The sequence below is a fragment of the Chelonia mydas genome, chromosome 2 (genome assembly GCF_015237465.2).
Source record: "Chelonia mydas isolate rCheMyd1 chromosome 2, rCheMyd1.pri.v2, whole genome shotgun sequence".
Lineage (NCBI taxonomy): Eukaryota > Metazoa > Chordata > Testudines > Cheloniidae > Chelonia > Chelonia mydas.
Genome location: NC_057850.1, coordinates 148111707 through 148136221, shown reverse-complemented (window position 1 = coordinate 148136221; position 24515 = coordinate 148111707). Strand labels below are relative to the sequence as shown.

The 24515-nt window shown below is 42.9% G+C and overlaps 1 protein-coding gene across 5 annotated transcripts in view; it reads left to right on the top strand.

Annotated features, from left to right (window-relative positions):
- The window catches only part of ELP2 (elongator acetyltransferase complex subunit 2), a 118255-nt gene that overhangs the window by 18707 nt on the left and 75033 nt on the right, over window positions 1-24515 (top strand). For 4 of the 5 annotated variants that reach the window (XM_037893397.2, XM_043540312.1, XM_043540310.1 and 1 more), the window contains one exon: window positions 18072-18136. In XM_037893397.2, coding sequence (XP_037749325.1) covers window positions 18072-18136 — 65 coding nt within the window. Of the gene's footprint in view, window positions 1-15440; window positions 15475-18071; window positions 18137-24515 lie in introns of those variants that run through there. The other variant, XM_043540313.1, reaches the window with a different exon arrangement.

The following is a 24515-nucleotide window of genomic DNA, read 5'->3' as shown; positions in this document are numbered from 1 at the left end:
TGAATGGCAGCATTCAGTAAATTATGAGGCTTGAGAATGGAAGGCAGCTTCTGGCTAGGTATTTCTGGGGCTACATAATAATTCCCCCTTTTGGAATAGTTCATTGACCTTACCATTTATGGCCCCTGGGCGGTAGGTGATGGTGAAGTTAGAGTGGGAGAAGAATACAAGTCATCTGAGTTGCCTCTGGTTCAGTGCTCTGGTTTTGTGTAGATATTCAAGGTTTATGAGGTCCGTATAGACCTGTACTAGATGTTGCATTCCTTGGAGGTAGTGATGCCACTCCTCAAAAGTGGCTTAGATTGCCAGGAGTTCCTTGTCCAACATCTCATAATTTTGCTCACTGGTGGTGAGTTTCCAGGACAAGTAGGTGTACAGATGTAATGACTCTTTGAGATGATATGTGTGACAGAGAACTGCCCTGATTGTCACGTTGGATGCATCAGCTTCCATGATAAAGGCTTGTGTGGGGTCTGGGTGTACCAGGACAGGAGCAGTGGTGAAGATGAGTTTGTCATTTGAATGCTTGCTGGGGTTTTGGAGGACCAAATAAATCTGGTATTTTTATAAATGAGGGTGGTCACAGGTGCTAATTGCCCTGAAAAGTCTGTGATGAAACACCAATAGTGAAGCCTAAGAAGGAGGTTTACTGAGGCCTTGGCCAACTGCAGATGGTCTCCACCTTTTTTTGATCCTTCCTGATACCTTCTGGGGATAGAATAAACCCTAGGAACTCCATGGAGGGTTGATCGAAAACACATTTTTCCGATTTTGCATAAGACTGTGTTGACTTTTCTTTTAGGTCGGCTCTAACGTGGTGAGTGTGCTTCTTGGGATTTTCTGAGGAGATGAGTATCTGATTGAGATAACATATTGGTCCAAGATGTCCCAGAAATATCTGTCTTTAACAAAATACTGGGAAGTTGCAGGGCATTCTTCAGTTCAAACGACATCGCTAAATGCTCAAAGTCGCTGTAGTGGGTACGGAATGCAGTTTTCCATTCATCCCCTGCCCAAATACATACTAGTTTAGTAAATAGCCGAGCAGATCTAATGCAGTCTAACAGTTCAAGTATTAAAGGTAGGGAATATTGGTTCCTGATCTCCACTTGGTTCAATGACCAATAGTCCACGGGATCAGAGACCCAGTAGGAGATCGGCGCATAAGCCCTTGACCAGGTTCCCTTGGAGGTATGTGCACAGGATGGCAAATTCAGGCTTGAATATTGCATGGATTTGACTATATGGAGCCTTCACCCAGGCTGCAGATTTGTGGGGCAGCTGTAGTTCTGGCGTGGAGGCAGGGTGTCCATGTTCTCAAACGTCCGTGCTAGGTTGGTCTGCCCAGGTCTGAAGACTTGTTGCTAGCCATCTGCAGGCAGACACATTGGCAGAATTCAGAGGGGAAGGTGATTTTTTTTTATTGTTATTCCCATGATAGGGTGTGAGGTTTGTGGAGAGCCAACAACATTATATCAAGAATCAGTGGGGAAGTGATCTTGCCAAATGCAGCATCTCTCTGTGTCCTTCGATGATGGCTTCCAAAGATGTGGTCTCTTTCACCACTGGGCCTGAGGACAGGAGGAATACTTCTTTGTATTAATGAGGTGAAGGGTGCAGTTTGCCTGTATCGGTGTTCGTAGGGCTCGAGCTATAATGTCATCTTTAAAGTAATTGGCAGCACCTGAATTATAAGGGCCCACTGTGGGGATATCTGTCAGATCTTGCCCAGAATGCATAGTTGTAATCATACCTTGAAGGTGTGGCGAGGACCTGTGTGGCTGAGGGCATATCTCAATCAGGACTTGGGGGGTTGTCCTGGCATATAACGTCTTGGTCATGCATAGGCTGGCCCCTGACTGCCTCAGTTACTTTCAACTGCAGTAGCAGATGGACCAGGAAGCTCACTGGTTCCTCTAACCTGGATTTGTCAGCACATTGCATTCCCAAAGGTGATGCTGCCTTAGTTTTGATAGATTTCAATTAGTTCTTGTCAAGGTTCCTTCCCCACGCTGAACGCTAGGGTACAGATGTGGGGACCTGCATGAAAACCTCCTAAGCTTGTCTTTACCAGCTTAGGTCAAAACTTCCCCAAGGTACAAAATATTCCACCCTTTGTCCTTGGATTGGCCGCTACCACCACCAAACAAATACTGGTTACTGGGGAAGAGCTGTTTGGAAACGTCTTTCCCCCCAAATACTTCCCAAAACCTTGCACCCCACTTCCTGGACAAGGTTTGGTAAAAAGCCTCACCAATTTGCATAGGTGACCACAGACCCAAACCCTTGGATCTGAGAACAATGAAAAAGCATTCAGTTTTCTTACAAGAAGACTTTTAATAGAAATAGGAGTAAATAGAAGTAAAGAAATCCCCTCTGTAAAATCAGGATGGTAGATACCTTACAGGGTAATTAGATTCAAAACATAGAGAATCCCTCTAGGCAAAACCTTAAGTTACAAAAAAGATACACAGACAGAAATAGTTATTCTATTCAGCACAATTCTTTTCTCAGCCATTTAAAGAAATCATAATCTAACACATACCTAGCTAGATTACTTACTAAAAGTTCTAAGACTCCATTCCTGGTCTATCCCCAACAAAAGCAGCATATAGACAGACAGAAACCCTTTGTTTCTCTCCCTCCTCCCAGCTTTTGAAAGTATCTTGTCTCCTCATTGGTCATTTTGGTCAGGTGCCAGCGAGGTTACCTTTAGCTTCTTAACCCTTTACAGGTGAGAGGAGTTTTCCTCTGGCCAGGAGGGATTTTAAAGGGGTTTACCCTTCCCTTTATTTTTATGACAGTTCTTTTAACTAATGTTCTTGATTCGGTTCCTTTCTTCTTATATGTTGGAACCAAAGGCAAAGAAACTGCGGTTTAAGAGTTGTGCCTCTTACCCTGCTAATTTTCTTGCTTCTAGTGGAGATATGTATTGTTTTGGTTTGTTTGAGGAAGATCATTCATCTTGTTGCTTTATGTACAGCCCTGTTACTCTGAGGGCCAGAAAGGAGATCAGAATCTACAAATGCAGGGAGACTGGCCTTAGTTCCAACTCCTAAGGAGATTAAAAAGGCTAGCCAACTTCCAGCTCACTCATCCTCTTCCTTAATTAGAGCCAAACTGAAGGTGTTGTTCACTATGAATCCGACCACGCATAAACTTTTGGCCTCACAGGCATATGCCTCTACTGAAAGAGCAAATTTCAGGGATCCAGTACTTCTGATTTTGCACACTCAAGTGCAGAAGCATCCCTATTAAGAGTCTGCGCTTAAAAGTCAGAGCAACAGCAAAAGGAGTATTAAGGGCCAGTGTCATCCTTCCCTGAATTGGTTCCAGGCTTGAGAACTCATCAGAAGCCTGATAAGACACCTGATGCTTTCTTAGAGCCATTGGTTCCTATTGGATCCATGATTACAGTGGTGGCTTAGATTCCTGGTAAACACTTGGAACACTGTCATTTAGTTACCCTCATGCAACACCAGATAAGTTATCTTTGGTGATTTAGGGTAAAGGAAAGAAGTATAATGTGGTGGGTCTGGTTCCTCTTTCTTCTTCCACTCTTCCAGAAAAGAAAAAGAAAAATGTAAGTCTAAACCATTTTCTTACCTACGCAGTCCTCTCTGGAGATATGAGAACCTCCCCGTAGAACCCGCTACTCGTTCGCTTTGGAAATACGTCACACAGTTTTGAGCTTTTTGCTTAACCAGGTTCTCGTTGCCTTGGAAACTGCCTTAGATTGACACTGATCTGGAATCAGGCTACTACTGGCCTGATACCTTTCCTTGTCATTGCCCTCCCAGAAAATGGACCAGGGAACCTCTCATAACTGGCCATTCTCCTATAGTTTTTCACAAAGAAAGTGAGCTTTCATATACTCCCAAATTTTCTCCCCAAAATGATAATGGAATTCCATCTTAACCAGTCCATAAACTTGCCAGTATTTTTTCTGAGGCCACACTGTCGCTCAAGTGAAGTGAACTACACACATTGGATGCTAAGAGAGCATTAGCCTTTTGTTTGAATAGGACTAAGTAACACAGGAAATCATCTGGACTGTTTGTCCCTTATGGGGAAAAGAGGAAAGGTTAGGTACTCACATTCCCACACCTAAGTGGTTTAGACTGTGTATTGAAAAGTTTTATAACACACACCTCTGTTCCTCTTCCAGAAGGGCTTACTTGACTAGGGCCAAAATTGATTCTATGGTTTATCTTTGACATAATCCAATATTAGAAATTTGTAGAGTTGCTACTTGAAGCTCATCTCATACTTTCACAAAACATTATTCCTTAGATCCGGCATTTAGATTGGTGTATACAATTTCGTAATCTGTATTGCAATCAATTTAACTGCATCTCCTCATCCCACCTTCCAAAAAGAAGAGTGCTACTTGTTAGTATTCAAGAATTGGAATTTGCAAAGGCTACTTGAAGAAATAAAGGTTACTCAGCCATACAGGGTTTTCATTGAGATGATTCTGCGCTTTCACACTCCTCACCCACCTTTCCTTTTATCCTCAGAGTCCTAATTTCAGCTTCAGACTTGAGGAATTAAGGCAGCTGGCAAAACCTCACCCCCACCCCCCGCCCATAATCCCGCCCTTAGTATGGGGACACAAAAGTGCTCCAGTGGGCACTGCCGCTAGTATGTTCAGCTGATCCAAGCTGTACCCCTGGCATAACCTGAGAGAGAATAGACCGAGTTCATTTTGAAGAACTCAAATTACAGTGAATCACCTAATATATATATGTATTTTTTTTTAAAGGAAATTTCAGGCCCTCGAGATTGTGGAGGAGAGCATGAAAACTTGAGTATTGTACCCTAAAGACTTTAAAACAACAACCCAGAAACCACATAAAAAACCCTCAGTTTTATTTTTTAAAAATTCTTGTTTATTAAGCCAATCCCATAGTTTTTTAGGGCCTGACTCATGATTTTTGAAAACTTGAGGTTAGAGATATGAATGTTCTTCAACTGGCGGCCTCTATGTGTATTCCAGTCAAGGTGTGCATGTGTTCCATGCACCTGAGATTGGAAGATTTTTTCCTAGCCGTGTCCATGGATCCATGTCTGTGCCCTTCTTGTGCCCTGAACTGAGGGCAAATGGGGCAGATGCCCACTTCCCCAGTTCCTTTCTGCTGCCTGTAGTCCCTGGAGCTCAACTCACACTTTCACAAAACATTATTCCTTAGATCTGGCATTTAGATTGGTATGCAGAATTTGGTAATCTGTATTTCAGTCAATTTAACTGCATCTCCTCATCCCATCTTCCGAAAAGAAGAGTGCTTCCTCAGCGTTCACAGCTTTAGCTGGAGTTCCTGTTTATAAAGTTTGATATTAATAGTTTTCAGTTTAGATAGTGTAGTTCTGGTAGTACAGGGGCCTGGAGAAAAACCTGACCTACCCCAGCATCCTCTGTACAGGGTTGCCTAGTATACCCAAGACCTCAAACTTTAAGATCTGCATAGCCTGCCTTCCTGGCCATCGACTTCCACGACACATATCTCTATCTGCCTACTAAGTATAATATCTGATGGTTCTTTTCTTGGCAAACTTGTCAAGCCTGTGACTTCAGATTTAGAAGATTCTTGATTGACTTCATCTGAGTAGGGAAGGAAATAGACTTCTAGGATGGAGGCTGGCACAACTGATTAAGAGAGTTTTAAACTAGGAATTTGGGGGAGATGGTTGGGAGATGTCCAGGTAATCTCCACGCTGGATTTTAACATTGAGAGGGAAGAAAACAAAGTAAGAAAGGATACAGCCGTGGGTAGGAGAATGGACGTAAGGAGGAAGGGCAGTGTGGATACCAGTCTAATAGGTCATACTGGTGGTAGAATGTCCGTGCCTAATTGGGTAAAGAATGTGAGCGAGGCCAAGCAGCAAAAATTAAGATGTTTGTACACCAATGCGAGAAGCCTAGGGAACAAAATGGAGGAACTAGAGCTACTGGTGCAGGAAGTGAAACCAGATATTATAGGGATAACAGAAACATGGTGGAATAGTAGTCATGACTGGAGTATGGGTATTGAAGGGTATGTGCTGTTTAGGAAAGACAGAAATAAAGGTAAAGGTGGTGGAGTAGCATGACAGAGTCCGTCTGGGCAAAAATCACATTGGGGAAGAAAACTATCCCCTGTAATAGTGCTTGGGGTGTGCTATAGACCGCCAGGATCTAATTTGGATATGGATAGAGCCCTCTTTAATGTTTTTAATGAAGTAAATACTAATGGAAACTGCGTGATCATGGGAGACTTTAACTTCCCAGATATAGACTGGAGGATAAGTGCTAGTAATAATAATAGTGCTCAGATTTTCCTAGATGCGATAGCTGATGAATTCCTTCATCAAGTAGTTGCTGAACCAACAAGAGGGGATACCATTTTAGATTTGGTTTTGGTGAGTAGCGAGGACCTCATAGAAGAAATGGTTGTAGGGGACAACCTTGGTTCAAGTGATCATGAAGTAATTCAGTTCAAGCTGAATGGAAGGATAAACAAAAATAAATCTGTGACTAGGGTTTTTGATTTCAAAAGGGCTGACTTTCAAAAATTAAGGAAATTAGTTAGGGAAGTGGATTGGACTGAAGAATTTGTGGATCTAAAAGCAGAGCAGGCCTGGGATTACTTCAAGTCAAAGCGGCAGAAGCTATCGGAAGCCTGCATCCCAAGAAATGGGAAAAAATTCATAGACAGGAGTTGTATACCAGGCTGGATGAGCAAGCATTTCAGAGAGGTGATTAAGAAAAAGCAGACAGGGAGTGGAAGATGGGAGGGATCAGCAAGGAAGGCTACCTCATTGAGGTCAGAACATGTAGGGATAAAGTGAGAAAGGCTAAAAGTCAAGTAGAGTTGGACCTTGCAAAGGGAATTAAAACCAATAGTAAAAGGTTCTATAGCCTTATAAATAAAAAGAAAACAAAGAAAGAAGAAGTGGGACCGCTAAACAGTGAGGTTGGAGTGGAGGTTAAGGATAATCTAGGCATGGCCCAATATCTAAACAAATACTTTGCCTCAGTCTTTAATGAGGCTAATGAGGATCTTAGGGATAATGGTAGCAGGGCAAATGGGAATGAGGATATGGAGGTAGATATTACCAGTTCCGAGGTAGAAACGAAACTCGAACAGCTTAATGGGGACTGAATCAGGGGCCCCAGTTAATCTTCATCCAAGAATATTAAAGGAATTGGCACATGAAATTGCAAGCCCATTAGCAAGAATTTTTAATGAATCTGTAAACTCAGGGGTTGTACCATATGACTAGAGAATTGCTAACACAGTTCCTATTTTTAAGAAAGGGAAAAAAAGTGATCCGGGTAACTACAGGCCTGTTAGTTTGACATCTGTAGTATGCAAGGTCTTGGAAAAAATTTTGAAGGAGAAAGTAGTTAAGGACATTGAGGTCAATGGTAAATGGGACAGAATACAACATAGTTTTACAAAAGGTAGATCGTGCCAAACCAACCTGATCTCCTTCTTTGAGAAAGTAACAGATTTTTTAGACAAAGGAAACGCAGTGGATCTAATTTACCTAGATTTTACTAAGGTGTTTGATACCGTGCCACATGGGGAATTATTAGTTAAATTGGAAAAGATGGGGATCAATATGAAAATTGAAAGGTGGATAAGGAATTGGTTAAAGGGGAGACTACAGCGGGTCATACTGAAAGGTGAACTGTCAGGCTGGAGGGAGGTTACCAGTGGAGTTCGGTTTTGGGACCAATCTTATTTAATCTTTTTATATCTGACCGTGGCACGAAAAGTGGGAGTGTGCTAATAAAGTGTGCGGATGACATGAAGCTGGGAGGTATTGCCAATTCAGAGAAGGACTGGGATATCATACAGGAAGATCTGGATGACCTTGTAAACTGGAGTAATAGTAATAGGATGAAATTTAATAGTGAGAAGCGTAAGGTCATGCATTTAGAGATTAATAACAAGAATTTTAGTTATCAGCTGGGGACGCATCAATTGGAAGTAACAGAGGAGGAGAAGGACCTTGGAGTACTGGTTGACCACAGGATGACTATGGGCCACCAATGTGATATCGCTGTGAAAAAAGCTAATGCGGTCTTGGGATGCATCAGGTGAGGTATTTCCAGTAGAGATAAGGAGGTGTTAGTACCATTATACAAGGTACTAGTAAGACCTCATCTGGAACTCTGTGTGCAGTTCTCGTCTCTCATGTTTAAGAAGGATGAATTCAGACTGGAACAGGTACAGAGAAGGGCTACTAGGATGATCCGAGGAATGGAAAACTTGTCTTATGAAAGGAGACTCAAGGAGCTTGGCTTGTTTAGCCTAACCAAAAGAAAGCTGAGGGGAGATATGATTGCCCTCTATAAATATATCAGAGGGATAAATACCAGGGAGGGAGAAGAATTATTTAAGCTCAGCACCAATGTGGACACAAGAACAAATGGTTATAAACTGGCTATCAGGAAGTTTAGACTTGAAATTAGGCGAAAGTTTCTAACCATCAGAGGAGTGAAGTTCTGGAGCAGCCTTCCAAGAGAAGCAGTGAGGTCAAAAGACCTATCTGGCTTCAGGGTTAAGCTTGATAAGTTTATGAAGGAGATGGTATGATGGGATAACATGATTTTGGCAATTAATTGATCTTTAATATTCATGGTAAATAGGCCCAATGGCCTGTGATGGGATGTTAGATGGGATGGGATCTTAATTACTACAGAGAATTCTTTCCTGGGTATCTGGCTGGTGAATCTTGACCACATGCTCAGGGTTCAGCTGATTGCCATATTTGGAGTCGGGAAGGAATTTTCCTCCAGGGCAGTTTGGAAGAGGCTCTGGGGCTTTTTCACCTTCCTCTGTAGCATGGGGCACGGGTCACTTTCTGGAGAATTCTCTGCACCTTGAAGTCTTTAAACCATGATTTGAGGACTTCAATAGCTCAGACATAGGTGAAAGGTTTATCGCAGGAGTGGGTGGGTGAGATTCTGTGGCCTGCATTGTGCAGATGATCATAATGGTCCCTTCTGACCTTAATGTCTATGAGTCTATGAGACTGCAGTCCAATCCTCACCCATCAGACCTCCCTGTGCATTGCACAGATGCACCCGGTCTCAGGCTCAGGGACTGCTCAGCAGACTCTTCCAAACACAGCAGACATTAGGTGGCAGGAGCAAACGTTCACAAAAAATGTGAAAAATCTCCCTCCAAGTCTTCAAGTACAGGACTTCCTCTTTGACACCCTCAAAGTTGGCTGAGACTCCACTCCCTGGTCCACGTGGGTCAGGAGCTCACAAAAGGCATGGTTCTGGTTTCTTGACACTGAGAACCACAAACGTCACAAAGCCATCCACAGCCAAATGGATGGCACCATTCTTGATACTGGTGAGGGAAAGAAGACAGTGGACAGCCATTTGTTCTTTGCGCATCCTGCTACAGCATGGTTTCTCAAGGTACTTGTCAGAACCTTTTTTCTGGTACTGAAACCTACCCTGATATGGAATCTCAATCTAGTCCTGTCAGCATTAATGAAAGCTCCATTTGAACCTTTATTCTCATGTTCCTTTGTTCATCTGTCTATGAAGGTTGCCTTTCTGGTTGCAAGAACCTCAGCCAGAAAGGCAGCTAAGCTGGAGGCCTTTTATGGCACACCTGCCCTACAAGGTTTTTCATAAGGACAGGGTTTCCTTGAGAGGTTACATCCTAAATTAATCTCTCGAATGATGTTGGAATTCCATGTGAAGCAGGTCATCCGTTGACCTGTCTTCTTTTTTTTTTTTTTTTTTATATGAAGTGCCATGACACCAGAGAGGATGGGAAGCTACACACTTCTTGGATGTCCATCAAGCCGTGGCATTTACCTCCAGAGGACACAACCCTTCTGGAAATCCCCTAAACTATTTGTGTCCTTTGTTTCCCTTCAGCAATATCCTGTCAGAGACTTTCCTAATGGATTTTGCTCTGCATCCCGCTTTAGAAGGAGTTGATAGCAGCCCCCCTCTTGCAAGGTATAAGGGCCCACTTGACCAGAATCCAGACTGCTAGCTTTGCTTTGAGATGTCCCTCTCCTAGAAATCTATAAAGCAGCAATCTGGGGCTCTGTGTACACGTTTACTAGGCATTATGCCCTGATACAAGCTTCTATAGCAAATATATCTTTCAGTGGAACAGTCCTCCAATCTGTGGCACAGCATAGTTCCTTGTACCCTCCTTCTCGATGAATAATGCTTCTGAATCACCTTGAGTGGAATACTTATGGAGTGTGAAATATGGTTGTCTTGTGGAGTAACTGGAATTCTTTGAGCTGTGTGGTTCCTATCTGTATTCCACTACCTGCCCTGCTTCCCTTTTGTTGCAGGTCCTTCCAAAGGCTGTGATAGAGCAGGCCATGAATGCTCACATAATTGGTTTTGGGGTGCCGGAGGGGGTGAGGGCTCTGGATGGGGGTGCGGGCCCTCGGGTGGGGCTAGGGATGAGGAGTTTGGGGTGTGGGAGGGTGATCTTGGCTGGGACCAAGGGGTTTGGAGGGTGAGAGGGGGATCAGGGCTGGGGCTGGGGCATGGGTGTGGGAAGGGGTGCAGGTTCCGGCTGGGGGTGCGGGTTCTGGCGTGGGGCTGGGGATGAGAGGTTTGGGGTGTAGGAGTGTGCTCCGGGCTGGGATTGAGGGGTTTGGCAAGCAAGAGGGGGATCAGGACTGGAGCAGGGGTTTGGAGCATGGGGAGAGGCTCAGGGGTACAGGCTCTGAGCAGTGCTGACCTCAAGTGGCTCCCGGAAGCAGTGGAATGTCCCTTCTCCGGCTCCTACCTGGAGGCACGACCAGGCGGCTCTGCACGCTGCCCCATCGGCAGGCACCACCCCTGTAGCTCCCACTGGAGCGCTTAGGAGCCATAGGGCCGTGCTGCGGCTTCCGGGAGCCGTGTGGTGCAGCCCCCGACCCAGCGCCCCGGCTGGAGCACCAGAGCAGGGCTGAGTCGAGCTGCGTGGTGTGGCCCCCAACCCAATACCCCGGTCGGAGAGCCGAAGCGGGGCCGAGCTGCGTGGTGCGGCCCCCGACGCAGCGCCCTGGCCGGAGAGCCGGAGCGGGGCTGAGCTGCGTGGTGCAGCCCCCGACGCAGAGCCCCGGCCGGAGCGGGGCCGAGCCTCGTGGTGTGGCACCCAACGCAGCGCCCCGGCCGGAACGCTGGGGTGGGGCAAGCCCCAGACTCCACTTCCCAGCCATAACTTTTGGACTGGCTTAAAATGGCTCGTAGGCCGGATCCAGCCTGCGGGCCGTAGTTTGCCCGCCCCAGCATAGTCCAAGGGACACCGGTAGCAGAAATCTTCCTGTCTAAGGTTCAAGGAGCACATGTGCACCTTGAGTGGAATACACATAGGAACCATGCATCTTGAAGAGCTCCAGTTACTAGACAAGGTAAATGACCATATTACAGTAATGGGGACCATATAAAGTATCTGAGCACCTCCCAGTATTTAATAGAAGTAGTGAGTGTGTTGTTAGTGTGAATGCAGGTGTTTCTGAAATACTAGGAAAATAATCCAGAGAGAGAGGCTCTCCCAAAATTGCCCTGAATGTTCAGTGGGGAAGAGATTCTTTGATAAGATTATTAAAATGTCAGCCATTTTGCATTGTGAGAAGAAGCTGCCAGCAGATATTCTTTCCTCAGGTGAATAAGGTATAAACTACCTTCTGTCCATGCATGTAAGGGACTGCATCAGAGCATGGTTAGGCATACGCTGTATAACTGTTGCATGAAGACAGCAATCCAACAGTGCCTAGTATAGCACAGAACATGTATGAATAAGTCCGTACCAAATTCATGGTTCACTTTGGTTAATTTCACGGCCACAGGGTCTTAAAATTGGTCAATTTAATGATTTCAGATGTTTACATCTTAAATTTCACGGTGTTGTAACCATGGGAGTCGTGATCCAAAAGGGTATTGTGGGGCAGGGGTAGTCCTAAAGCTGTTGTACGGGGGTTGCAGGATTGTCATGCTCACTTCTGCAGCGTTTCCTTGAGCTGGAGGGGGCTCCCGGAGGTAGAATCATACACTATCAGGGTTGGAAGGGACCTCAGGAGGTCATCTAGTCCAACCCCCTGCTCAAAGCAGGACCAAGCCCCAGTTTTTGCCCCAGATCCCTAAATGGCCCCCTCAAGGATTGAACTCACAACCCTGGGTTTAGCAGGCCAATGCTCAAACCACTGAGTTATCCCTCCCTCCCCCCGCCCCCAAGGTACGTCCAATCTCCCCAGTGTTGCTTGGAGTGTCCCAACTGGGAGGCTCCTAGCTGCTAGTCAGGGCCAGTGGTGGATTAACACATGGGCTCATGGGACCTGTGTCCAGGGGCCCCGGACAGTTTGAAAAATGGGTGCCCTAGCCCTGGCAGGAGCCACAGGGTGGAAGCCCCGAGCACCAGCAGGAGCCAGAGGAGGGGGGAAGGGGGGCGGAAGCCCCGAACTTGGGCGGCCCAGAGTCCAGGCAGGAGCCCTTGGGGACCGCAGCCCTGAGCCTGTGCACACCGAGCCCTAGCTGGAGTTCTGGGGTAGGGAGGTGTGGGTGGCCTCCCCAAGCCCGGGCAGGAGCTGCGGGGGACGTTGACATCCCCGAGTCCTGGCTGAAGCCTGGGTGCTCCTAGCCCTGGCAGGAGCCATGGGGGATGTGGGGGGAGAGAAGGGAGCAGCAGCCCTAGAACTCAGGAGTCCCGAGCTCGGGCAGGAGCTGTGGGGGGGCGGGGAGGTGGCAGCCCTGACCCTGGGCAGGAGCCACTGAGGGTGGAAGCCCTGAGTCCTGGCTGGAGACTGGGTAGGGGTGGGGAGGTGTGGGTGGCAGGAACTACGGGGTGTGGGAGCAGCATTCCCGGAACTTGGGTGTCCTGAGCTCGGGCAAGCGCCGCGGGGGGCAGCCCTGAGCTGGGCAGGAGCTGTGGGCGGTGGCAGCCCCCAGCCCAGGTCCCTGAACCCAAGCAGGAGCTGCAGGGGGTGGAAGCCCTGAGTCCCAGCTGGCGCCTGGGCACGACTAGCCCAGGCAGGAGCCATGGAGGGAGGGAGAGCAGCAGCCCGGACAGGAGCTATGGGGGAGAGGGAGCGGAAGCCCCAGAGCTTGGAGGCCCTGAGCCCAGGCAGGAGGGGGGGGCCACAGTCTGGGGCCCAGTTCTGGAGCTTCTGCAGCACATAAATGAGGGTGTACCACCTTCTTTTGCGCTGTCTGTGGAGGTGGGTCTGACCTCTCCCCATAACAGCCATGCAAGGGAAGGACAAGTCCTGTCCCTCCCCAGCTTGGCTGATTTTGGGGAGATCAGATTTCACGGAGCAAGGCTTATTTCATGATCCGTGACACATTTTTTTACAGCTGTGAAATTGGTAGGGCCCTATGTATGACGCATTTAATGAGACAAGTATAGGCATATTCATAGCTGTCTAGTTATGTGTTATTTAACTCTGACAGTTTTTTTTTTACTGTAATGCCTTCAGAGCAGACAAGTCAATTTGTTTGGTTTATGAAGTTTTCAAATCTTCTAGAACTATATACAAAAATACATCGTGTAGTTTGAAAATGCTGTCATACCCTGAAGGCAGTGCAATATGAAATGCAATATTTCCATTTTCATTCTGAATAATATTAACTCAATAGACACTTTTTCCTTAGATGTGTGAGTAGATGGTTGTTGACATTAAGTTTACAAGGCTGGAAAATTACAATAAATTCGTGACCTGTAGTCTGAATTACTGTCAGAAATAATAAAGGGGCTGTGCTGCATATTAGTCAGGATAATGCTGTCTTAAAATTCATGCTGTGAAGCAATAGGTTAGTTCTTTGTTTATTATGGTGGTGTACATATTAGAAATTCTCTTTATAGTACCCTAAAGGAATATATCAGTATAGCACTGTGTTTATAAATGAGAAGTAATGATTCACACTTCAAGATTTAAAATAAAACTTGCAAACCTATAATAGTAGTTTAAAAATGAAACTCAGAATTTACTGTGCTCAGTCTTAATATCAGCCCTTTCTAAAGGTGATATTCCATGTAAGGCTTAACCTTGAAATGTAAATAACTGGATATTAAACATTTTGCTTTGTTATAAAGGTACCCTTTTGTTTCCATAGTTAAGGCTGAGTTTGTTTGTATTTAAAGCAGGGAAACATCGTTTTTATGTGGAAATGATATAGCATATCTTCCACAGCTTAAAGAACTTCCTCAAAAGGTAAAGAATGAATTTTCATATAAATCTGTTAATTGACGTATAAGCATTTTAAAATATCCCAAAAATTCTAAAAAGGGGACAAGTCTATTATTTTTAAAACCAATGGATAAAGAAATGCTTTGGTTTTTTTTTGTTTTTGTTTTTTTGTGGGTATAGGTGCGTGAAAACTGACTTGCCTCTAGACCAGTGGTTCTCCAAGCCGGTCTGCTGCTTGTTCAGGGAAAGCCCCTGGCGGGCCGGACCGGTTTGTTTACCTGCCGCGTCCGCAGGTTTGGCCGATCGCGGCTCCCACTGGCCGCGGTTCACCGCTCCAGGCCAATGGGGGCTGCGGGAAGGGCGGACAGCACTTCCCTTGGCCTGCGCTGCTTCCCGCAGCCCCCATTTGCCTGGAGCAGCGAACCGCGGCCAGTGGGAGCTGTGATCGGCCGAACCTGCGGACGCGGCAGGTAAACAAACCGGTCCGGCCCGCCAGGGGCTTTCCCTGAACAAGCGGCAGACCGGCTTTGAGAACCACTGCTCTAGACTGTATCAAAAGCTCAGGCATACGATGATGAAAAATTATTAATTTGTTAATTTTTGAATAGTAGTTATAAATGGGTAGGTCTGTGCTGCAGTGATTAATGTTCAAAATCTATCATTATGATCCAAAGTCATCTTAAAAAAAAATTCTCACTATGTTGGTGGTTGAGGAAACCTTGAAAACTTGAATAGAGTATAAACTGGTGCAGTTAGTTGTGTTGTCTGCTTGAATCTGAAACAATACCACAGAGGCTTGGATTGCCCCTTTTTATATGAAGGTTAACTCAGAAACCTACAGGTAACTTAAACGTCATCCTTAAGGCTCACTGCTGATCTTTTTGCCAGAACTAGTCAGTTAATGTGACAGACTGAGATGACTAAGAATTTAAAACTTTAGAGGACAAGATGTCTTTGATAAATCTATGGAGCCATTATGGTGCCTCCATGACAAAGCTGTGCTGACATCTGCATCTTGCCGAAATTTTATAGTACTTACTCTTTGCATGCAGAATGACGTTTCTGAAAAATTACAGGTAATCAGCTAGCTAACTTGAGTTAGAGGCATTTAAAAATTACTCTTGAATTCTTTTGTTGAGTATAATTTCTTTGAACTTTCCAGCAAAGAAATCATCTGGCGTGTGACAGTTAAAACTGATTTATATAGATTTTGGAATTTTGAATGTTTCTTGATGTTAATTTTTTATGAACTTTTTCATAACCATAATTAATCTTGCATCAATTGCTTTGTTGGAGAATTGATAATGGAACATTCTCTGCCGGGTAAGTCATCTATGAGAAGACAACAGAAAACTCTTAATTAAAAAAAACTGTTACAGAAGAGCAAATTATATGATTCAGTGCTTCACTGGTTGACCTATGAGCAAAGAGTTGCTCTGAGCTGGTCTCCTGGACCTTGAGAATTTGTGGGAGAGTTGTTATCCTGTGGATCCCTAAGACTGCAGAACAACTCCCCTCAAGTGCTTACAGATCTTGGCAAATCCTTTTGCCATGCAGCCTAATCACCCCTTACTAATATAAGAACTGCCATAATGGATCAAGCTGTTGGTTCACCAATCCTAGTAACTTGGGTTCTGACAAATAAATTAGAAGTGGCTCTTCATGATCTTGAATCTCAAGCTGAAAAAATGAACAAACTTTAAAAAGCTTTATAGGTTATATTTAACCTATTGTCATGATGAAAACTGACCACTTATTCCAGTGCCCATTTTCTGTTTTGTAGCCAGATTGTCATCCATTGTAGTAATCAGTTTCTTAACTCATAACTGTGTATTTTCCATTAAAACAAAATCTCTTGACTCTTTGCCAAGGAATTTATGAAAGTCCCAATTTTTTCCCACCTTTTTTTTCCATTATTCTGCTGTGTTCAAAGAATCCTAATGCATTAGAGAGGCATCTAGTGGTTTGTCCTTATATTATCATCTGTGTTATAATTCTGTTTTTAATTATTTCAGTCAGCTTACTTGGTGTGGTACAAAATTTAGTAACATGTTACTTGCACAGTGCTGGGAGCCAGAGCCCAGGGCTGCATGGCTGGAGCCAGGAATAAGCGCCCGCCACTGTGTGACTGGAACCAGCACTTGTTGCTGCGCAGCCAAGGTCAGGGGTTGGCACCCAGGGCCAGCTCCCACCACCGCGTGTCTGGAGCCTGGGAACAGAGCTGTGGGTCAGTGCTTGCTGCCATGCAGCTGGGGCAGAGGATCTGCGCCAGGGGCTGGGGCCGCATGGCTGGAGCTTGGGACTGGAGCAGGGGGCCAGCACCTGCTACCACACAGCTGGAACCAGGGGCCAGAGGCTGAAGCCCTGCAGCTGGAGGCCAAGGCCTCGTGGCCATAGTGGGGGGAGGAGGTCAGTACCCACTGCCCTGCAGTTGGCTGGGAGCGACAAGGAGGGAGTGAGGGGGGGCTTATTTCCCCCCATCACCTCCCAGGAGGCTGTAGTGGCTGCACGAAAACCTCCTGGTGGCCACATACTCAAATGTGGCCACTGTGGCTGCAATATTGGCCTAGACAGGCCAGCATCTGTGCTTTGCTTTCTCCTCAGAGGCTATAAACAGCATAATTACCCACAGTTATAAGTTACCACACAGCTCATTTCTAAATGAGCACATTTGGTGAAAGCATTACAGAGGAAATGTATTAAAAACAGTAAGAACTTACACACATGCTAAAATGACCAGTTGGTCACCCTACCTCCGACCTTGGGGTCTGGTGCTGGTGTTAGTCCTTCCAGGTCTTTCCTAAGGATTGAGGCCCCCTTTTGACAGAAGGGCCTGTCTGTTTTCTGGATCAGAAAGTAGTTCCTGAGTCAGCTCATGCAATTTCTTTGCTTGTCTTTTGGTCTCTGGAGAATCCAGTTTGAACCAATATGCCACTCTTCAGGTGGTTGTACCTCTCTGGAGGTGTTACAACTTGAGTGCATTTGCCGAATCACCCCTTACTGCTCTTAGTTCTTGGATGACTCTGGTCCCCTCACTTATGGAATTACATACAATCTCTAAAAAAAGAAAAGGAGTACTTGTGGCATCTTAGAGACTAACAAATTTATTTGAGCATAAGCTTTCATGAGCTACAGCTCACTTCATCGGCTGTAGCTCATGAAAGCTTATGCTCAAATAAATTTGTTAGTCTCTAAGGTGCCACAAGTACTCCTTTTCTTTTTGCTGATACAGGCTAACACGGCTGCTATTCTGAAACCAATACAATCTCTAGTCTATAATGATATGTAAACTTAATATGTTAAGTATGACTGGGTTCAAAAAAGAATTAGATAAGTTCATGGAGGATAGGTCCGACAATGGCTGTTAGCCAAGATTGTCAGGGACGCAGATCCATGCTTGGCACGTTTGTAAACATCTGACTGCTAGAAGCTGGAACTGGATGACAGGGTGGATCTCTCCATAAAAGTGTCCTGTTCACTCCTTCTGAAGCATCTGGTACTGGGCACTGTCAGAAGATAGCATACTGGACTAAATGGACCATTGGTCTGACCCACTATGGCCATTACTTATTGTGTGTAAGATCTCCCAAAGATATTGCAGGAAATTGCCATATCTGTCACAACTGGACTTAATAGAGGTACATTGGAGACCTAAATTAGAGATACTTGAGCCTCCCAATATTTGTAGCAGATACTATATATGTACAATAACTTCAATTTTAGATGCTTTTAAATCTTTTACTACTTTGAAGTTCTTACTCATCTTGCATAAAGATCACAAAGTGACATAATATCCATTATATTATTCAGTTATATTTATGGTTTCATCTTGTGCCCATTTTTTCTTTTACTAAAGATCACAGAATGCTAAAGTTACAAGATTTAATAACAAACACTTAATTTTTTTTCTCTTTTTGCAGTACCAATATTAGCTTGTGGTGGCGATGACTGCAGAATTAATTTGTATATTCAACAGAATGGGCAGGTAATTATTGCTTCATATCCTGTCTTGAAGTAAAATACTCATTCTTTTCTGCTTCATTTCTTTTGATGTGCACTGCTATTCTTTTTGGCTTCTTCTATAACTGCTATCTCTCCCTAGATAGCCATCACATAATAACAGCTTTATTTAAATTCTGTTTCAGATATTTAGTTTTCCTGCATAGCTAATAACGGATGACACCAAGAAGGCTGAGGTGTTTAATGCCTATTTTAGTTCTGTCTTAACTAAAACAGTTAGTTGTGATCAGATGCTTAGCACACTTAATACTAACAGCAAGTGGCAAGTAACACAGTCCAGAATAGGGGGGAAAAGTGTAAGGCTTGATGAAATTCACCCTAGGGTACTTAATGAACTAGTTGGAACAATTCTCAGAACTGTTAACAATTATCTTCAATAATGGGTGAGGTCCCAGAGGATGGGAGAAGGACAAACATAACACCTATCTTTAAAAAGGGGAACAGAGATAACCTGGAAATGTATAGATGTGAGCCTAATTTAGATGCTTGGAAAGACAGTGGAACAAATTATTAGACAGTTTGTAAGCACCTAGAGGATAACAGGGTGATAAGGAATAGACAACATGGATTTTTCGGGAACAAATCATGCCATACCAACCTAATTTCCTTTTTTGACAGGTTACTGCCCTAGTGGATAGGAGGGAAATGGTAGATGTGGTATTTTGATTTTAGTGAAGCTTTTAACACAGTCCCATATGACATTCTCATAAACAAACTAGGGAAATGTGGTCTAGGGGAACTTACTGTAAGGTGGGGGCACAACTGGTTGGAAAACCATGCTAAATAAAAAGTTTTATTAATGGTTCTCTGTGAAAGTGGGAGGACTTAGTGGGGTCCTGCAGGGGTCTGTCCTTGGTCTGATGCTAGTCAATATTTTCATTAATGACTTGAAAAATGGAGTGAGGGTATACTTAAAAAATTTGCAGATGGCACCAAGCGGGAGAGGTTGCATGCATTTTTGGAGAACAGGATTAGAATTTCGAAGGACTTTGGTAAATTTCAGAATGGTCTGAAATCAACAAGATGAAATTCAATAAAGACAATTGCAAAGTACTACACTTAAAAATCCAACATACAACTAAAAATGTAGAATAACTGGCTAGTTGGGTAATACTGCTGAAAAGCATCTGAGGATTATAGTGGATGAGAAACTGAACATGAGCCAAAAGTGTGGTGCAGTTGCAAAAAAAGCTGCTGTCATTCTGGGCTTTATTAGTCAAGAATCCTCAAACCTTCTTGTCAACTGTCTAAATGGGCCATCTTGATTATCACTACAAAAGTTTTTTTCTCCTGCTGATAATAGCTCATCTTAATTAATTAGCCTCTTACAGTTTGTATGGCAACTTCCACCTTCTCTGTATGTATATATATATATATCTCATCTTACTATATGTTCCATTCTATGCATCCAATGAAGTGGGCTGTAGCCCACAAAGGCTTACGCTCTAATAAATTTGTTAGTCTGTAAAGTGCCACAAGTACTTCTGTTCTGTTAACAGGAATGTCATATGTAAGACACAGAAGGTAATTGTTTCACTTTACTTAGCAGTGGTGAGGTCTCAGTTGGAGTATTGTGGCCAGTTCTGGGTGCCATACTTTAAGGAAAGATGTGGACAAAGTCGAGAGAGTCCAGAGGTGACTATCAAAAATGATAAAAGACTTAGAAAGCCTGACTTACGAGTAAAGGTTAACAAAAAATGGGCATGTTTAATCTTGAGAAGAGACTGAGGGAGGACCTGATAACACTCTTCAAATATGTTGAGGGCTGTTATAAAGAGCATGGAGATCAGTTGTCCTACCTTCAGTGGACTTGGAGAAGAAGTGTAATGGGCTTAATATATAGAGCAAAGGAGTTTTAGATTAGATATTAGGAAAAAGTTTCTTACTATAAGGATAATTAAGCACTGGAATGGGTTACCAAGGAAGGTTGTGGAAACCTTATAATTGGAGGTTTTTAAGGACAGGCTGGACAAACACCTCTCAAAGATAGTCTAAGGTCCTGCCTTTGCACAGGGAGGGATGGACTAAGATGATCTCTTGAGGTCCCTTCCAGCCCTACATTTCTATGATTTCTTGGGTAATCATGAAATACAGATATATCAGTTTCACACATGGAAATCTCAGGGTTTTTTTAAACATTTCTCTTTATGAAAAGAGAACCTACCTCAGACCAACCATTGAAATAAAGTAATTATGCATCTCTTTCCTTAAGGAGTATCCATGCATTTAGTATATCATTTGAAAAATAACTTTCTCAATTGAAAATGTAAATATCGTAGTCTGATTAGAATTGCATTATTACTCTTTTTGGAATTTGGCATTTCCCATTAAAATTGCCTTCTTTGCTGAGTGCTTCTGAAAGTTCAAAAGAACCTTTGAAGCACTTGATATCCAGCAAGTTGTGACCCGTGTTCAGTATGTGTGAAAAGTACTGTGTGTCATTTGGAACATGGAAACTTTTAATTTTTCATATAGTTAACTATCAGAAGTATTCAAATGAGGATATGGGATGGAGCTCTAATTATGTATCTGAATTTTTAGCTCCTATCAAAACTTAAAAATGTTTGTGTCCCTCTGGCTTTTGGGAACTTTTTTTTAATTTCTTCCATTGACAAGTCATTCTGGCAAGGTCCCCCAAATATGTGGTGATGATTTTTTTTATATATCTGTTGTGATAGGCATTAGAGACTAAATAAAAAAAGTTTCTCTGATATGCACAACTTACAGTCCAAGGCCTTGTTTACAATAAATTCAGACCTATAATTCACCCTTTGGGCAGCTCTACTGGGGTGAATTCTGGGTCTGAATTTGCTAGTGTGTATATACACACAGAATGAAAGATTTGGGAAAGCTGTGGCTAAAATGCTAATTTTTTGTTGGTGATGCTGCTGCATTGTGGCCAAGAATTTCAAAAGTGATTTTATTTTGTGCCTCAATTTTTGGGGGCCTAACTTAAGATATCTTAAAGGTACTTGATTTTCAGAAAGTGCTGATCAACTATTCTTTGAAAATCAAGCCTCTTCTAAGTCATTTACATCTTCAGAGTCTGGATTTGAAGATACTTTAAACTCAGTTCTTCTGGAGCTTGGGGGAGGATCCCTGGTTTCAGATCTCAAGTGATAAAATCCTGAAGCAATATCCGCTTGAAAATTTTGGGGTGTGTTGTATGCTGGTTGGGTTAGCTGCTCAGCATAAGGGCTAAAGAGGTCCATTGCAACTAAAGTTCAAAAACTTGGCTCATACCCTATCCAAATTGACACCCTTGGTAATAGCCATTCTACACTCTTTCCAGTCATGAAATGACATGGCTGAGGCAGTAAAGAAAAGGTTCAGAATATACTTGTGAATGTAGGATTACATTCTGGGCGATATCCACTGTTTCTGTTTTTGGGCCCTCATAGAGTGGCCATTATTACTAAAACACAGTTTCAAAGTTACTTGAAGCATAACCAATTTTCTTGCATTTGTTTAAGTGCAAAGTTGCAGGGTTTAGAATAAGTGTCGCCCTCCCCCTTCCCCCCGCCGCATGTCCCTCCTCCATCCAAAAAGCACGAGAATCTATGAACACCCAGTTGAACCTGTATGTTCCTTCTTAAAAGTATTTGTAACTTTAGGTAATTAATGAGATGCAATCAAATACAATTTTTTTCAGAGTAACATTTTGTCATTTTTTTTCTAAAACTCAATGTAAATTTAATATTTTTAAACGTTTTCTACCAATAGCTTGTCCTTTTTCTCACTCCTTCATTCCATTAAGACCCACTGTTACCTTCAGCTTCCTTTTTCATCCAGGTGTAGTCCAGTCCTCAATTCCTGCCCACCGGGCCCAGTGTTAAGCACTGTACATTAGAAGAAACCTAATTCAGTACATTAGGCGACATTTAAACTTGTATTTACTGCTCAGTTCCTCCTCTTTCCTTTCTTTGTTTTGTGTTTCAAGAGATTAACATTTTATACAAAGTGAGGGTGGTCCCCATTTTGATAGTGAACACAAATTAATTTTAAGAATGGTGGTCTGGACCTAAATTCACATACTTTATTTAAAAAAACAAACATCTTTTTGATCTGTATTTTAAAAGCATCTCTCGCTCTCTCCTCTCTATTTCTGTTCCTTGACCTACTGCCAGCTCTGCAGATAGTTTCCCCTTCACTCCTATGTTTTCTCTTTCATTTCATTTCGTATTTATTTGAATAAAATGTTACACCTCATCCTGTTTCCTTTCAAGTTAATTTGGTGTGGAAGATTGAGTTTACAGACACTGCCTCCTCCCCTAGGCAGTAAAGATCCTTCACCCTTCCCAGTCAACAGTGACTCTTTGGTGTTGAACCATCCCCCACAGATTATCATCATAAGAAAAAAAAGTATTGTGTGTGGGAGGGTGGAGGACAGGTTGATAAAGGAAAGTTCAGGTAAATCCTAAAAGGGGATTGTTGTCATACTCTTGAGCAAGGTGAAATCTCTTCAGCTTCAAGTAATAAAATTCATGCTGAGAGCAATCTGAATATACTTATTCCTAAAGTCAATTAGGTTTTTGAGTGTGAAGGGTCAGATGTGAAATCCTTGAAGACTCTTGTACCAAGAAATCTCTTGTAGGATGAAAGAGTATAGGGGAAACTACTGTTTCTTTTTTTGAGAGCCTTTGAAAGATAATGTTGATTCAGAATTGTTGCTCCCAGGGAAGAAAAGTTATATATCTCTTCCTGCATCAGCATTCTTACAAGGCCTCTCAAGAGAAACTTAAGGAAAACAAAAACAATGAGGAGTTCTTGTGGCACCTTAGAGACTAACAAATTTATTTGCGCAACAGTATCTAAAAAATTTCAAAATTTGCATAAAGTTCTTTTTAGTCAAAATGGAACCAGATTGTTGGCATGTAAAATAAATGAGTTTGGAGAAATGGCTCAACTAAAAGCTGGGGGGAAAGCCAGCAGGAGCTGAAATGCGCACAAGTTGGAAAGAGACATTTGTTAAAGATGTGGGTAGTACAATGGTATCTGTGTATTCAATAAAGGGTAGAGTGAAAATACCACTACATTAGAGCAGAGACAGGATAAGAACACAGAGGTACATTCCACAAAATTAGCTTGGTGTTGGATCAAGGAGTTAAATAAAAAACAGACATGTAGGCAAGAATAAAAGCGAGAAGTGGCTGTGTGCCAAGGCAAGAATTTTAAAAGCAAAATTAGGTATCACAGAAATGTGGCAGAGTGATCAAAAACAGCCATCTATTGTAACTATACAGAAAACAGAGAATAGGCCAGAGATGTTGAGGAGTAGTGCTATCTGTATATTTGTGATTCCATAGAATTTAATGAGATTAAAAATCCTGAATGGAGACTACTACACAAGTGAATCTATATTGATACAAATCCCAAACTGTAAAAATATAAATATATTAGTAGGTGTTACTTCCAGCTTCCATATCAAGCAAAAGAAACTGAGCACTCAGTGCTGAGAGAGATCAGTCAGGCAGTAAAATCCAACAAAACAATAAAGTGGAACTTTAACTACCCATATAGAAACTGGTCAAATGGCATAACAGGACAGAGTTTAGAGAAACCATTTCTTGACACTTCAAATGATTGCCTCTTTCCACAACTAGTTCTAGGGCATAAGCTATTAATTAGCACACAAGAACTAATACAAGAAGTGATGGTAGCTAAACTATGCTGAAATAGTGACAATAGTATGATTAGGTTTAACATTCAAACAGCAGGTAGAGTACTAAAAAGTGACACTAATCTTTAGAAAAAAATATTTAAATAAAATAAGGTTAGTCAAAAGGCTATTTGTGCAAATTTAAATCCTTCAAAATTTGGAATCTTCCCCTAGCTTAGCCAATGAACAGGAGTATAAATTACAGCAGTTATTAAAGAAGAGGAAAGTTAGAAGGGCCAAAATGAAATTCAAAAAGTAAATTGCTAAAGGTGTAAAAACAAACAGGAGATTCTTTAAGTATATTGGAAGCAGGAAGCCTGCAAATGAATTGGTGGGTCCACTAGATCCTCAAGGGTTAAACTGAGCAATTCAAGAACATAAAACCATTGTTGAGCAGCTAAATGATTTCTTTCCATCAGTCTTCATTAGTGAGAAAATTGGTGAAATTCCTACCCCAGACCTAATTTTCCTGGTAACAAAAATGAGGTACTCTCTGAGGTGACAGGAGAAGAGGAGTTGGAGCATGCTGATAATGTAAAATGCAGTAAATCATCAGGCCCAGGTGGTGTACATCCAAGAGATTTGAAGGAGCTTAAGTATGAAGTAACTGAGTTGGTAACACAAATTGGCAATTTTTCATTAAACAGTTACTCTTCCAGAGTATTGGAAAGTAGCAAATGTTTTA